The 16166-nt window shown below is 46.1% G+C and overlaps 1 protein-coding gene across 3 annotated transcripts in view; it reads left to right on the top strand.

The window, feature by feature from the left end:
• HPCAL1 (hippocalcin like 1) overlaps positions 1–15773 on the top strand; it is a 118137-nt gene extending 102364 nt beyond the window's left edge. For all 3 annotated transcript variants that reach the window (XM_090032166.1, XM_090032175.1, XM_090032183.1), the window contains 3 exons: positions 6107–6509; positions 8202–8307; positions 14609–15773. In XM_090032166.1, coding sequence (XP_089888292.1) covers positions 6132–6509; positions 8202–8307; positions 14609–14706 — 582 coding nt within the window. In that variant the 5' untranslated portion in view covers positions 6107–6131 and the 3' untranslated portion in view covers positions 14707–15773. The remainder of the gene's footprint in view (positions 1–6106; positions 6510–8201; positions 8308–14608) is intronic.
• Positions 15774–16166: the final 393 nt, after the last annotated feature.

Raw genomic sequence — 16166 nt, 5'->3', positions numbered from 1 at the left:
AAAGGCCGAATCATGCACCACCACCTCCAAAGTCTCTAGCTGAGGCTGTTCCAGTTTAACACCTAAGTTCTGCCTTTTGCTGCTCCCAGGTTCTGTTTCTACTATTCTAACCCTAGGACTTCACTAGAGTTATCACTAGCCCTGGAGTTATCACAAGGGCTCTTACTAACTTGAATTGTTTTTTGGATTGGGCCTCTGCAGACAGCAAAGCCTCTGTAAGGGAGTGTTGGGGAGGGACGGTAGCAAGGCAGGAAGATCATTAGGGACAAAAGATTAGAATAATTTGCATTTACAGTTGAACCAATATTGACTGATTGACTCATTCTGTTGTAAGCTACCTTTTTCTGCAGTTAGGCTACTTTTTTAAACAGCAGAATCAGATGTTTGGTTGCATTCTCTACCCTGTACCCTCTGACTTAAGTGAGCAGCAAGAGAAAGTTCGAGGTTGGAGAGGAAGCACTCCCTGGAGCTAAGTATAGACAGTCAGAACGCCTGAGGCTGAATCAATTCAATCTTTGCAGGTTAGTCTAAGCTACATAGATTGAACCGAGAAGGAAGTGAACATACGTTTACTTTTGATTCCAGAAATGCAGCCGCATGCCTGCAGTGGCTCCCAGCCTGCCAGACACTGCTGAAGAGAAGGGAGGGAAGCTGGGAGAGAAGCGTGCCGAGGCTTCCCCTCCTTTCCACTGAAGCAGAAAGAAGGGGTATAGCCAGGCCCAGGGTGGCGTTCTGAGTATGATGGGAGTGTTTAAACCCACACCCTGGCCTACACTGACCCTGGAGAGGCCAACGAGAGGCAAAGCGCTGCTCGACCTGGTACTGGCTACAGGGGACGACCTAATCGGCGACCTAGTGATCGATGGGAAGCTGGGTCACAGCAACCACGAGCTGATCACCTTCACCATCCACCGTAAAGCTGGCAAGTCAGTCAGCAACACAGAAGTCCTTGACTTCAGAAAAGCCGACTTTGACAAGCTCAAGAGGCTAGTCGGTCAGGCCCTCGGGGACCATGACCCCAGGGAGATGGGAGTTCAAGAAGAGTGGTCGCTTCTCAAGGAAGCGATCCTCAATGCACAAGCTAAATCTATCCCAACACGGAGGAAAGGCAGCAAGAAGGCACAGCAGCCCCCCTGGCTCTCCAGAGACCTAGCGGACCTCCTGTGGCTAAAAAGGAAAGCCTACAAAGGATGGAGGACGGGATTCACCTCCAAGGAGGATTACTCCACGCTGGTCTGGTCCTGCAGGGACCAAACCAGGAAAGCCAAGGCTGCAACTGAACTCCAACTAGCTTCAGGCATCAAGGACAACAAAAAGTCCTTTTTCAGATATGTGGGGAGCCGGAGGAAAAGCAAGGGCAATGTTGGACCCCTGCTAAACCAGATGGGGCAACTGACAACTGACGCCCAGGAAAAGCCAACTTATTAAATAGGTACTTTGCATCAGTCTTTCATCAGTCACATGGGATGCCCATGCCTGCTATGGGACAGGGAAATCTGGGTGAGGGGAATCCCCTACCCTCCGTCAATGCTGACCTCGTGAAGGAACACCTTGAGAAGCTGGATACCTTCAAGTCAGTCGGCCCTGACAATTGGCACCCCAGGGTACTCAAGGAGCTGGCGAGCGTCATAGCCCAGCCCCTGGCACAGATCTTTGAAAACTCCTGGCGCTCTGGTGTAGTGCCCGAAGACTGGAAGAAGGCCAATGTGGTGCCGATCTTCAAGAAAGGGAGGAGAGTGGATCCGGCTAACTACAGGCCCATTAGCCTGACTTCTATCCTGGGGAAGATCTTAGAAAAGTTTATTAAGGAGGCCATCCTTGATGGACTGGCCCAGGCTAACATCCTAAGGGATAGCCAGCATGGGTTTGTTGCGGGTAGGTCTTGTTTGACCAATCTCATTTCCTTCTATGACCAGGTGACCTATCACCTGGACGAGGGAGAAGAGGTTGATGTCATATATCTTGACTTCAAAAAAGCTTTTGATCTGGTATCCCATGATCACCTCTTGGCCAAACTGCACAGTTGTGGCCTTGGCTCCACCACGATCCGCTGGCTGGGAAACTGGCTCCGTGGTCAGACCCAGAGGGTTGTGATTGATGGCAGTCACTCATTTTGGTGCCCTGTGACCAGTGGTGTCCCTCAAGGCTCTGTCCTGGGACCCATACTGTTCAACATCTTCATTAACGATGTGGACATTGGAGTCAGGAGTGGACTGGCCAAGTTCGCCGATGACACTTCACCAAACTTTGGGGCAAAGCATCCACGCCAGAGGACAGGCGGGTGATCCAGGCTGACCTGGACAAGCTCAGCAAATGGGCAGACGAGAACCTCATGGTATTTAACACTGAAAAATGCAAGGTTCTCCACCTTGGGAGGAAAAACCTGCAGCACCCTTATAGGCTCGGCAGTGCTACGTTGGTTAGCACTACAGAAGAAAGAGACTTGGGGGTCATCATTGACCACAAGATGAACATGAGCCTGCAATGCGATGCTGTGGCTAGTAAAGCGACCAAAATGCTGGCTTGCATCCATAGATGCTTCTCGAGCAAATCCCGGGACGTCATTCTCCCCTTGTACTCGGCCTTGGTGAGGCCGCAGCTGGAGTACTGCGTCCGGTTTTGGGCTCCACAATTCAAAAAGGATGTGGAGAAGCTTGAGAGAGTCCAGAGGAGAGCCACATGCATGATCAGAGGTCAGGAAAACAGATCTTACAATGACAGGCTGAGAGCCATGGGACTCTTTAGCCTGGAAAAGCGCAGGCTCAGGGGTGATCTGATGGCCACCTATAAGTTTATCGGGGTGACCACCAGGATCTGGGGGAACGTTTGTTCACCAGAGTGCCCCAAGGGATGACTAGGTCGAACGGTCACAAATTCCTGCAAGACCGTTTCAGGCTGGACATAAGGAAGAATTTCTTTACTGTCCGAGCCCCCAAGGTCTGGAACAGTCTGCCAGCGGAGGTGGTTCAAGCACCTACATTGAACACCTTCAAGAGTAAATTGGATGCTTATCTTGCTGGGATCCTATGACCCCAGCTAACTTCCTGCCCTTTGGGCAGGGGGCTGGACTCGATGATCTCCCGAGGTCCCTTCCAGCCCTAATGTCTATGAAATCTATGGAGGGGCGGGGGAGGGGGGAAGGAGAGAAGCCCCAGCCAGGCTTTTCCTTGGTTGAGTAGAGGGGCATGGCTAGTCCTCGGCCCCAGCTGGCTCACCGAGGGGGAGGGGGAGAAGGGCTTAAGCCCCCTCCCTGGCTTGCGCAGCACCCCAGCCAGGGCCTGCCTGGCAAGGGCAAAGCAGCCCCTCTCTGAGTGGGGAGAAGCCTGGCAGGGGCTGCTTTCCCGCTTCAGGCAGACACCTGCTGAGGTCTGGATCTGGGTTTCCCCCCAAACTCCCTCTCAGCCAGCTGGAGCAGTGATAGTGCTCTGGCTAGGGAATTGGAGGGGCAGAGCCAAGCCTGCTCCACTGGCACAGACAGAACAGCCAGGGCAGCAAAGCATCATGGGATGCTGGGGGACTGTGAGTTAACTTGAACTGGGAAGGGGTCTGGGACAGACATTTCATAAACTGGTTTGACCTAACTCTGTTCTGTCTGATACTACATCCAACCATGTTTTTTTAAAACCAGTTTCAGTCATTTTGAAAGCAATTTAAGTGCACTGAACATGTGATGTGTTACAGATTTGAACTGGTTTTGATCACTTAAACTGTTTTCTTTGTAATTTCTGTCCCTAGCCTGGTAGTGTACAGCCCTATCTTCTCCAAGACACCGGGATGTGTTAACGGTTGGGAAAGACCTTGTTTCAATAGCATTTGTTCAGCATTTTGGGAGCAAATGGAACCATGTTAAACTGTGCAACACAATGACTAGCAATAAGTTATCAGGCCAAAATGTTTGTGGTTTTTTTATATAAAACGGGGCAGCTAATAATATCAATGCAGTTTTCTGTTAAACCTGATGTGCTGTATTAAGGAGCAGCTGTTTGGGTTTGTTTCTAAGCATTCAGCCACAGAACAGGATGTGGATTTTAAATTGCTGGGGCTATGTCTAAAGTAAATAGAATATGATTATAGATAATCCTCTGATGCTTTGCAGCTTTTTCTGTTGTTGTTTCTTGTTGATCCTGGACATTTTTGATGCATTAGCTGGGCATTTGCTGCCTGGAAGTGTTCGGTCCTTATTATCAGATGTATATCTTCTTGCCATATTTGTCTCATCACATTTCAGTGTTCTGCTTTACTTCTTTCCCATTGTTGTATGGGTCCAGTACTGTATGTATACATGTGTTTATCTGCTCTGTGTGTAAGTTCTGTTACCCAGCTTTTAACTCATTTAGCAGTGGCTTAAATGACTACTAAGTGCTGCACGACATAGAGCTGTGGCCTTTGAGCTATCAGGAAACTGATTCCAGATTGTGCAAACCTTGGTGACAGAGCTTTGCCGTGTATTCTGGTATGCTTTTTATATTAGTACAAATTAAACAGGCCTAACATTACATAGAACTTCAGTTGTTAAAAGCTGCTGTTGTCACACATAATGAACCTCCTGTCTTGTAAGAAAGGTATTCAGCATGTCAGTAAGTTCACTGTTACATAGTTATGTCCCTCAAGCATGTGTTTCCTTAGCCTTGAGTTCTTTTGGTTTGTATGGCTGGGAATCCTAATGGCAAAGGACGATAAAGAAGAAATGTTCATCATAACCATTTAGGCAGACAAGGTTCTTTGGGTAAATCTGATATCTTTTATTAGACCAACTCAAATGGTTGGAAAAATTCTTCTTTGCCAGCTTTTAGGTATAAATACCCTTCATCAGGCTGCAGTACCATTTAAACATCTTTCACTTTGACCTGTTTGACCAGTTTGAAGAAATTTAACAGTGCCTGCACGTCACTGCAATTAGTAAGTGAGCCCCCAAACCCATTGTAATACTATGGCACCATCTCTGCTGTAATAGAGGACATATGTTTTTTGCCCAGTTGGACACTCCTGAAAAAGCTGGCCAGCACGTGGCTGTTGGAAACACTTGTGTAAAAGTTGCAGTTTGAAAACCTAAACAGGCTGTCAAAGCTTCTGAATTCTTCAGACCAAAGTACACATGAGGACTGTGCTGTCACTTTGCTAGCCCCATTGCAATTCCATACTTTTAAGAAGCTTATTTGTTATAGTACTGGGGAACATTGAATTAAAATGTTTTTAAAAGATCTGAATCATTTGCTTATTTTCTTCTCCCTGGATGACTCAGCTGTTCCTGCTGCCAATGGTATTAGGAAAGGAAAGGTCTTATGGGGTGAACCTGTTAAACATGGGGTCTTCTTCCACCCCAGACCTCTTTATGATGCTTCTGCCCTCTTTCCCCTCCCACCCCATGCAGTTGTTTCATCCTGCTTATGCTCTGTGAATTGCTGGAGCTCAACTTTCAAAGCATTGCAAGTCCTTGACCTGGTTCCTGCCCTCTCAGTATGTCTGCTGCTGAACCAAGGCAGGAGGCTTTGGTGCTGATGTGATGGTGTCAGGAAAGGGGGATAATGCTGCTGCACCAGGGGGTGTTCAGAGAGCCACTGTTGCATTTCTTTAGCCTTGGACTGCCTTTTTGCTATTTAAATGTGGATTATTTATGTGCTGTGGTATTTTTTTACACCCCTGATGCTGCCTATGCTGGTTAGTGTGGGCAGGGACTGGAAGTGCACTATGGAGCACAGGAGGAGATATGGAAGGAGGAACACAGCTGAGTGCTGAATGGTACTGGGACAGACCAAAAGGGTTTGTCCCAAATTGTCTTCCTCTTTTCTCTCCCACTAAATGGCAGATTCAGTTCCTGGGAGAGCTTGGATGAAAGGGGAAAGGAGATGGGGAAACAGGATAATGTTTTATCAGTGTTTTTAAGCTTTACATTGTATCCAGATGCTTATTTCACAAACCAGTCCTTAAGTGTACCCATTCTCTCTGTGGGGTTGGTTTCAGCTGTTGAAATGTTTTTACTTGTTGTATGTCTGTGAGCTGATAGCATCTTTCCACTATGTTACCTTCTTAAAATCTAGGGGCACGACTCACACTTGGAGTCCAATCATAGCACTAATGTTGACATGCTTACTCTTTTGTTTTACAGCTGCTAGATTTTAATCAAGAACAGAATGGGGAAGCAGAACAGTAAGCTGCGACCTGAAGTACTCCAAGATCTCCGGGAAAACACTGAATTCACAGACCATGAGCTACAAGAGTGGTACAAAGGCTTCCTAAAAGATTGCCCAACTGGCCATTTGACTGTTGACGAATTCAAAAAAATATATGCAAATTTTTTCCCTTATGGTGACGCGTCGAAGTTTGCAGAACATGTCTTCCGCACATTCGACACCAACGGTGATGGGACGATTGACTTTAGGGAATTTATCATTGCTCTGAGTGTCACCTCTCGGGGAAAGCTGGAACAGAAACTGAAATGGGCATTTAGTATGTATGATCTTGATGGCAATGGTTACATCAGCCGTGGTGAAATGCTAGAAATAGTGCAGGTGAGAAATCCTTTTTTTTTTTTTTTTTTTTTGTAAATTTTTATCTTTGAATGAATCTTGCTGTAACTTCTCTTTACCTCTGAACCATCTGGAGCTAGAGGCTTCTGATCTAGGTTGCTTTTGCACCCTAAAAACTGTTCAGTTAGCTCCTGGCACACCTTAAAAGTTGCCACAGCAGCCAGTAGAAGGGTCCCAGGCTGTGTTTGCAGTGTAGTTTTTCCCAATGTCATTCTTCATGGCCACACAAAATAATTCTAACCACAGACTGTAAATGGATTATGGCTCTGAAAGCCGAACAGATTCTGAGTAGAAATAAGACCTGAATGAAAACCCAGTTTCCTCTCTTCTTACCCTTACCCCCTCTCTCCCTTCCAACATTTCTGAGATGTTTGAAACTTGAATCAAAATCTAAATTAGAGTTTTGGTATCCCCAGGATTTCCAGTGGTTTGAGTCATAAGGCAATAACCCCAGAGCCTCTGAAAATCCAAGTATGGTTTGAGATCATCTGTGCTTTCAGGCTAGGTATAGACATTCAAAAAGCCTGAGGCAGAATTGATCTAACTTGCACAGTTTTCTATAAGCAGCATAGTTTAAATTGGTACTGACCAGAACACACATTCACCCTTTGGTGGGGTGCAAATCTTACACTGAGTTCTGCCATTTTTAAACCAATCTGTGTACTGAACTCTTCTGCTCTGTTACAGGTATAGAGGCCGTGGGGTTTTTTTTGTCCCAGCTTCTGTTCTGTTCTGGGTATAAACTGGTTTCAGATCACTTACACCAGTAAAAGTGTCATGTCATGTCTGTACCTGGCCTTAGAGTAAAAGGCCATATAGATTTTACAATTTGGAGCTGTACAAGGGAAGGTACTGTATAGCACCTTTGAGTCCCAGGTGGTAGAAGAAGCTGCAGAGGGTTAGTAATGGCATCCTGGACCTTTTCACCTGTAGGGCACCTATTCAGTCACCTATTCAGATTCCAGCCATGGTGGGTGGTGACTGCCAATGTGTGGCACCTTGTTATTGACCACAGATGTTTCTATCCAGTTTCTAGCAGAATTTTCCAGACCACAAAATCAAGTGCTTGATTGGCCTTGGTCAGCTGTTTGGCAAGGGTTGTCAGGAGGGGCATGAGAGTGGAGCGTGAGCTCGTCTCTCCCTGGAAGTGGTAGTTCTAGAGCAGGGTGAGGAGCAGGTGTCGAGGGAACGCTGCCTGTGGTTTACCTCATGAGTAAAACATAGTACACATGGGTAAAAATAGGCCTTCAGGCTCTAGCTGGTCCAAGTAAGTGTGAAAACCCAGTCCACTTACCAACAAAACTATCGAGCCCACTATAGCTGAACAATTACTGCACAGTAGGAAGCACCTCTGTGTGTTTAATGGCCACTTCCAAACTCACTTTCAAAAAGGAAAAGTGCACTTGCAACTTTTCCCTGGCATCCTCTAGTGTGGTAACTTATTAGTTGCTGACTCATTGCTGGACTGTCCAACAGGACCATTATATTGGCTTTCTAAACCAGGAATGATTCCTGAAAAAAACATTTGAGTTTGTAATTTTTCTTTCTTGTTTTGATTTATAAGGTTCTGCAGCCAAGGTCATCTGGCTTTTTATTGCTACAGGCTTAAATTCCTTCTCTTAGTCCTGGTGCTTCACAGCTTTTCAAATTTCATTACTTTTTTTTTATATTCAGGCAATCTACAAAATGGTGTCATCGGTAATGAAAATGCCAGAAGACGAATCCACTCCAGAAAAACGAACAGACAAAATCTTCAGACAGATGGACACAAACAATGATGGTATGATCCCCACTAGGGGTCCTTAATTAGGTCTTGGAAGTAAACATACATTGCATGATACCATTTTTCAGATTTAGCATTGCTGATGACAGTTGAGATTACTTTCAGGGTAACCTCCATTTCACTTATCCCACCATGAATGTCTGTCAGTGTGATGTCGGCATGTCCATTACCTGCACACCCAAAGGAAAGTAGCATGCGTGGATATAAGTTGTGTTTATGGAAACTGGCAAGCTAGGGCTGAACAGGGCTCTACAGGCCCTTCTTAGAAAAAGTAGCACGGGGCTGTGTTCTTGTCACCTTCCCTCTTGTATGTTTTCTGTTGGTGCAGACCCAGCTGCTGAAATTGGTAGCAGACTACTTGAGTTTGTGTGAGCCCCGAGACTTAGGGTGTCACTGACCTCATTTGTGTTCTCCCCGGTATGCAAACCTACAAAATCCCGGCGTGAAATAGTCTGTGAATAGCCTCAAACCCAGCCTCCTCCATATGTGGACTCGTATGTTGTCTGACTCCAGGCAGCTCGGCTGTACCTAGTTGTCGTTTGGAGCCTATTCAGCTGGCTTATGAGGGCCATTTGCCCTTCTCTTCATTGCCTTTTCATGAGAGGCCCGTGTCTAATTGTGGCTGGGCTTGGAATAGACAAGTACTGTGTTTTGTTGGAGGGGGCAAAAGCCCACACTGAATATTGTGTAGAGGCAGGAGCAAGGTAGGAGGGGAATCTGGAGGAAGGTGCTTGTGAAATGAAGAGTGAGCAATGGAGAAAATAAACACAAAAAAATTGAAAATAGAGGAGGCATTTTAAAAAAGTAAGAATCCTGTGTATGGGGTTGGGACTGGTAGAAGAAGATGAAAGTACTGTAGCGGGCTGGACAGTAGTATGTTTACCTCTTCATCTTTAGTTTCATATATTCATTTTTTCAACTTAAAGGGGACAGCATGGTAGGGGCTGCAGTGCAGAAAGGACTGTGTTTTGCCAAAGGAAAGGGATGCAGCTGTGCTTCCTAAATGTACTTACCTCTGCTACACCTGTCCATACCATTCCTTTTCTCCCTGCATAGCAGGGATCCTGTTTTTTCACTCAAAAAACCACCCAGTTCTTCTGCTGCCACCCATTGCCATCTGTTTAAATAGCACTTGCCACTGAAACCCGTCAGAGCTCAGCTTATAGTTTCATTTGTTATTCATATCATCTGTTTTAATCTCCCAAACCTGAGTAGATACGGCTGCCTATTTAGAGAACCAGGGTTGCTACCTAACTTATTGTCTTTCTCGGTTCTTATTTGCAGTTTTCTGTTTACAGTTGCTCTTGTCCTCTCTTGCAGTCTCTTTGACCCATAAATGATCTTGCATGAAATGGTCCTGAAACTTCTGTGGGTTCAGCATCCTCTAGTTCATGCTCTCTAGGGGCTTGACAAACCAAAGGCAGTCTTGCTGTCCTCACTAGCTTTCAGTAAGGCTGCTGGTGTAACAGGAGTGACAGGAGCAGGATTTATCCTTGCATTTGTGCCATTCTCTCAGGAGAATGTTTCTGTTTCTGATCTTCATAGTGGTTTGTGCTTGCAAAATTTGTACCATTGAAAATCTGGCCCTAACCCAAGTGCTCGAATGCCACTTCTATTTATTTGCTTGTTTCTTTGTTTCTACAAGCCAGCAATTGGATTTGTTTTGCACAGAAAAGCTTTTGGATGCTCTAGCAATAGAGCCAGTGGGGCTGCCAGTCAGTTAGTACCTCCAAAGTAGAGGGCTTGCAGCTAGAGGTGCACAGATTATATTGGTGCTGTATCAGATCAGCACTAGTAAAAGGAAAATTAACATTTTTGGCTATCGGCTTTTTTTGTCCACTGTAGCCAATAATGTCACTGGTAAATATAATATGCCTTGTGGGCAGAGCCCCCAGATGTTGTGTAGACATGCCCAACCACACACATGCACCAGCCAGGAATGCAGCCAAGCAGTATGGAGAGCAGTACCCTAAAGGTAAATCCCCTCCCCATGGAGGGGAAGGGGCATTTTGGGGGGGAGGCAAGGAGATCGAGGGCCCCCACAGTGAGGGAGGGAGCAGGGGGTTGGGGCAGGGTGGTGAATAGGACCCTGAGGGAGCAGGATGAAGGCTCGTCCAGGGGATTGGTGTCTCAGCGCTTAAAAATGGCAGCGGGGGCACTTGAACTAAAGCTCATCAAATGAGCTTTAATTCAAGCACTCCCCGCCCCCATTTTTAAGTGCTGGGATACCTTTAACCAGAGTAGAGCTGAGCGAAGTGAGGGCAGAGGTGGGCTATCCGCGGCAGGCTCAGGGCTCTTCACTCTGCTGCCTTTACCCTGGGAGTCCCCCGCTGGCTGCACCACACCCCCTACCCATTCGGTGGCAGTGGTGAGCTGTTCCTCCAGCTGCTGGATGGGCAGGGGACATAGCACAGCTGGCATGCGGCTCCCAGAGCGAAGAGCCCCAAGTCCGTGACAGGCAACTCACCTACACCCTTACCCCATTCATTCGATGAGCTTTAGTTCAAGTACCACTGCCACCATTTTTAAGTGCCAGGATGCTGACCCCATGTTCAAGCCGCCCACAGCTCCATCCCGGTCCCCGCCCTGACCCTAGGGTCCTGTCCCCTGCCCTGTACCAGCCCCTGCCTCTGCCCTTGTCCCTCTCCCTCCTTCACTGTTGGGGCCTCGATCTGCTCCCCCCACATCCCTTTACTTCCACAGACTTATCTGCAGGGTGATGTTCTCCATGCTGCCCAGCTGTATTCCTACAAATTGGTTGTTGGATTGGTATAGGGCAGTATGCAAAAGTGATGCTGAGCAAACAGCGTATCCAAGATCTTATGCAGTGGCTAGAGCTTCTAGTTTGTGTAATAAAATAAAGTAGGCTTTACAAAAATCCGTAGTAAATATAGAGTGCAATAAAAGATGCAGCTTTAATCCTGTGAGGAAACCCAGATATTCTGGGCACAGGGTTTATGGTGTTATTAATGTATGGACTTTTTCTGTTAATAATATAACTGTACCCAAAGGCAGAGAGCAATTAAAACCAAAAATACAATATGGGCCGAAGATGTGCTAACTGCTGGAGAGTATAACATAAGGAATAAAATTAACCTATAATGAAACTGCTCTCACAAGAGGAATGTGGTTTTTTTATTCTTCTGGTTTTACGTGACCATAAAAATCTCAGTTGAGGGTCTAATATCACTTAAATTGTACAGGTATAGTTTGATCAGGGCTTTTGCTTCTATATGATGTGATTAATGGCACATAGTGTTCTGCAAAGAGTTAATCTACTCAAGGCAAAATATACATGTGGGGGAGTCCTGATGGAACAATGTAAGTTGGTGAAGAATGGCCCTAGAACAGGGGCAGGCAATTACTTCAGCCGGACGGCCACTTAATGAGTTTTGGTGAGCTGCCAAGAGCTGCAACAGTAGCCCTGCCCCTTGACAGGTGCCTGTCTTCTGATTGCCATCTTGGGACTGAAAAATGACCTCTTCTCCCACTCTCCCCTGAAGTCTTTCCCCTTGCCCCTGGAAGTACTTATTTTGGGGGTGGGTGCCATAAAGTAATTTTATTTCAAAAAATATTTTTGTCCTGACTTATGTGTTTGCATAGTATATATAGAGGTGATTGCATAACAGCTCAAAAATAAAGTATTACTCTTGTATATAGTGTGCGGGATGTGTTTGGGGGAACGTGTGTGTGCATGGTGGAATGTGGGGTATGTATGTGGGTGATGTGTGTGGGGTTTGTGAGGGGGTGTGGCTGTGTGCGGGGGGGTGTAGGGTACGTTGGGAGGGTGTGGCTATGTATGCATGTGAGAGGGTTGTGGGGGAATGTGGGTATGGGGTTTGTGGGGTGATGGAGGTGGGGTATGGGGACCCCCCTCTACACCCCACCGTGGCTGTCGATGGTGTCAGCAGCCCTTGCCGTCAGTGGTGGTAGCAGCTGCAGATAACAAGGCCTCGGGGTGTTCGTGGCCCGCACAGGTGCAGCCACTGGGTGGCACACAGCTCCAGCCAGTTTCAGGGGCTGCATGTGGTGGCAAGGAGTGGAGCCAGGCTGGCCCATGTCTATCACATGGGGCTCATGTACAGCTCCCAGCACTTACATGCCACCAGGACGAAGCCCTGCACAATGGAGCCAGCTGCCTTCCCTGTTCCCTGCCACCATGTGCAGCTCTTGGGACTTTGCTGGCAAGCAGAGAGTGGGGCTCCCCACCACTTCTGGCAGAATCCCATAAGCTGCACGTGGTGGCAGGGGGCAGGGAAGGCAGCCACTCCAGCACGTTGGGATTAACCTTGGTGGTGCACAAGTGCTGGCAGCTGCACATGAACCCCATGCAGTAGGGGTGGGCTGACTTGGCTTCTCTCCTGGCCACCGTGTGCAACTCCTAGAACTGACTGGAGCCATGTGCCACTGAGTGGCTGTGCCTGTGCAGGCCACCAACACCCCAAGGGCCTGCTGCTTGTTGCTGCTGCCACCACTGGTGGCAGGGGCTGTGAGCCATGTGGGGGGGGGGGGCTGTGTGCAGGGAATCCCCATGCCTCCCCCTCCCTTCCTCACCCCAGACACCCAAAACCTTCCTACCTGAGCTCTGCACTTCTGCTACCCCACTGGGTGCAGGCCCCAGGCTCTGTGCTCCTGGCCCCCTGCCCAGCTGCAGCTTCCCTACCCACTGCCCAAAGCCAATGCTGCAGCAGGGATATGAGGAGCTGCTGGAAACAGGGAAAACGAAGCAGGTCCCCTCAGCTGCGGCAGCAGCGGCCCTGTCCCAAAGTTGTGCGTGCTGGATGTGGCCCTCCTGTGCAGGAGGGTGGGAGCAAAGACAATGGGTGGGCTGGGTGGGGATATAATCAATTGGTGGGCACCCGCGGGCCAGATCATGGCACCTGCAGGCCAGATGTGGCCATCAGGCAGTATTTTGTCCTCTCTGCATTAAAATGTTGGGTATAGCTCTTGTATGAAATACCATACCCCATAACAAGGTCAAGTGAATGGATGTGAGAGTGCCAGAATAACGTTGTACAGCAGTCCACCAGCAGATCTTTGAATTAAAGTATTCAGCATGCAATTTTACACAGAATAGTGTTAGAGAATTCTCTGAACCTAGGAACCTTTTATACAGTAGCATCTAGCCACACCCTCTCCTGCCTGTCTTATGCCGAAGAGACAATGTAATGGCTCTCAGAGGGAATTGTCTGGCCAAATAAGTCATCCTAGAAAAAAAAAATGTTTCATTGCTCAGAAACACTGCCTTGTGGTGTATGTCTTTCCTTGTGTGCATCTGTGTGTACTATACCATTGCCAGTACCTCATATGCAAAATACTGGATAGAAAAAATGCTCTTGTCACTAACGTTATTTAACTAAGAGTTCATGAACCTGATCCCAAAAGGCCATGTGAGCTGAACTTGCTTTGATCTCAGCAGAAGCTCCACAACCAAGGGGACTTGGTTTGGTCCCAAGTGAACTTGCTATGAATTCGTTCTGGTTCACATTGGGTTTGGTCCCATGTGAGATCACAGCAGCAGTGCCAGCCTCTTCAATAGTACAGCAGAACAGAGAAATGCAGCAGTGTGCACTGCAGCAGTGTTGACTCGTGACTGTTCATACTCAGCAAGCAGTGCTTGTTTTCAAATGCCAAGCAGAGCCACAGACTTCTACGTGGTTTTTACATTCACCTCCCCTAGTTAGCCCCAGCTCATGCGCTTTACCCTATTTAGCAAGTATTTTTCCACCCTTTTCTGCCCAGCATATCCCATTTCTGTGTCCCTATGCAGCAGAATTTAGGAGATAAATAGTCCATCGGGAAGGGATACTCAGTCACACTGCCCTGCTTTCCATGATCACGTTCCAGTGAATCGCAACAGTTCATATAGCATGAAGACCTTGGGTTTTTTGGTTTTACAAATCTCACCTATAATCAAGCTCCTTTTTAAAACAGTTTGTATAGGTGTTCACGTGTACTATATGTTGTCTGAATGATTTTAATTCAGTTTTGTATAATGCAGTTCTGTGTAATGTATGATTGAAGGTGGTACTTGTTTTACCTTGATCGTGTGTTTTTAATATAAAATGTAGAGTAAAATATTACATTACTTGGCAGAGGGGAGGGGAGGGTGGAAATGTATGCAGGTTTAATTGCTTGAGTAGGATTTCAGTGCTCAGCTCCTCTTCACTGCAATGAATTCAACCCCAAATGCATTGCAATAAGCTATTTGGTCTTAAGTATTCTATGAAGAGGTTTTAGTTTTAAGCCGCATTGACTTTTGCAGCATGATTGACTTACTTTGTTTTCTTCCTTCAAGGTAAACTGTCTCTTGAAGAGTTTATTAAAGGTGCCAAGAGTGATCCCTCTATTGTGCGATTGCTACAATGTGATCCAAGCAGCGCAAGTCAGTTCTAATTAAACTCTGGACAGTTTGCAAAGAAAATGCTGGCTTGTTGTTCAAGCTTTGCTCGCAAATGGATGCCTTCTCAATCATTCCTCAGCTGTTAGTGGATAAGATTCCATTGCCAGATTGGTGTGTGTTTCTGAGTGAAGACAGCCGCACTCTTTCACTAACACCAGTGCAGTTCCTTTTGGCAGTTCCATTTCCTCTCACCCCTAATGTTATGACTCACTCTACACATTTAATGTAATTGAAAGGTATGTTTACATGCAGAAGCTATGAGCTCAAATTTCTGGTGAGACATCACATCATGTAGTCAGTAGGAAAAACGACTTTCTAATAGTCCTAAGAAGATGTTAGGTAGGACTTTTATCCAGCATAGCAGACGGTAGATAATTTATTTTGCTTCAAAAATGACTATGTACAAAATGAGGACTGAATGAAATAGAAAGCAAAATAAAACAAGAAAGGAAAAAAAAGAAGAAGTTTTCTTGGGCATGGTTCCAATTTTTTTTTCTTTGAGAAAAATTGCTTGCACTTATCTAATGGTCTTTACTTTCTTTTTATATATATATATATATATATATAAATTATATATATATGGTGAAGTAAAAATTAATATTTAGGTAATCTATTTAAGGCATAAAGTAGAATTCAAGCTTAAATTCTTCGTCTGTGATTTTATTCAAATTTTGGAGATTGTTTTTTGTGGTATTTATGCATTAGCAAATTGCTGTTCAAAAGAAAGTGCATGACTAGCAGTTTGTGGAAATCTCACTGTTTAATTAGTGAATGCAAATATTTTGTTCATTTTTATTGTTGATCATTCCAGCGTTACTGTATTAACAAAAGACTTAAAGGAGTAATCTTAATTTTTGTATTTCTCAGTGGAGTCCCACTTAAGGTGGATGCAGCATTAAATGGCTTTTGAGTGAGATGAAGTGATGTGACTCGCACTGCTGTTCTAAATTTTGCTACACCCTCCTACCTGTTCATGTTCATAGTCTTGTGCATTCCAGTGTTATTTAATATCTGCCTAATGCCAAGAACTATTAATTGAAATAAAGACACGTTCTTGTCAGTACCTCTGTCTTAATTTAACCAGTGCAGATAGTCATTGCCCTATATTTGGTCACAGGTTATGCTCCTTGTCTGAAAGCCTCCCCAACCCACCAAACGCACATTCCCTTAACTAAAGGTGGGATTTTTGGCTGTCCTCTGTAGTCCTTTGATCCTTGAGGCCCCTGCTCAGGGGTATGTATTAGTTCCCATTTGTGGGATTTATGAACCCTTATCCATAGCAGACTGGACTGAGACCATGGAGTCCTAATTTTTCAAAGCTGAAAAGTCATGGAAAAGGTGATGACATGTGGTGGCACTGAGTTTAGATTACATCTAGAGTTACCCATCATCTGGACACCAAGCTGAAAGCTGGAAAGCCTGGGTTGTCTCCTTGAATCTACCACTGACTTCA

This window comes from Crocodylus siamensis, chromosome 1 (genome assembly GCF_052110815.1).
Source record: "Crocodylus siamensis isolate JL-2025a chromosome 1, ASM5211081v1, whole genome shotgun sequence".
Lineage (NCBI taxonomy): Eukaryota > Metazoa > Chordata > Crocodylia > Crocodylidae > Crocodylus > Crocodylus siamensis.
Note: the sequence above shows the minus strand (reverse complement) of the source record. Positions and strands in the feature narration are given on the sequence as shown.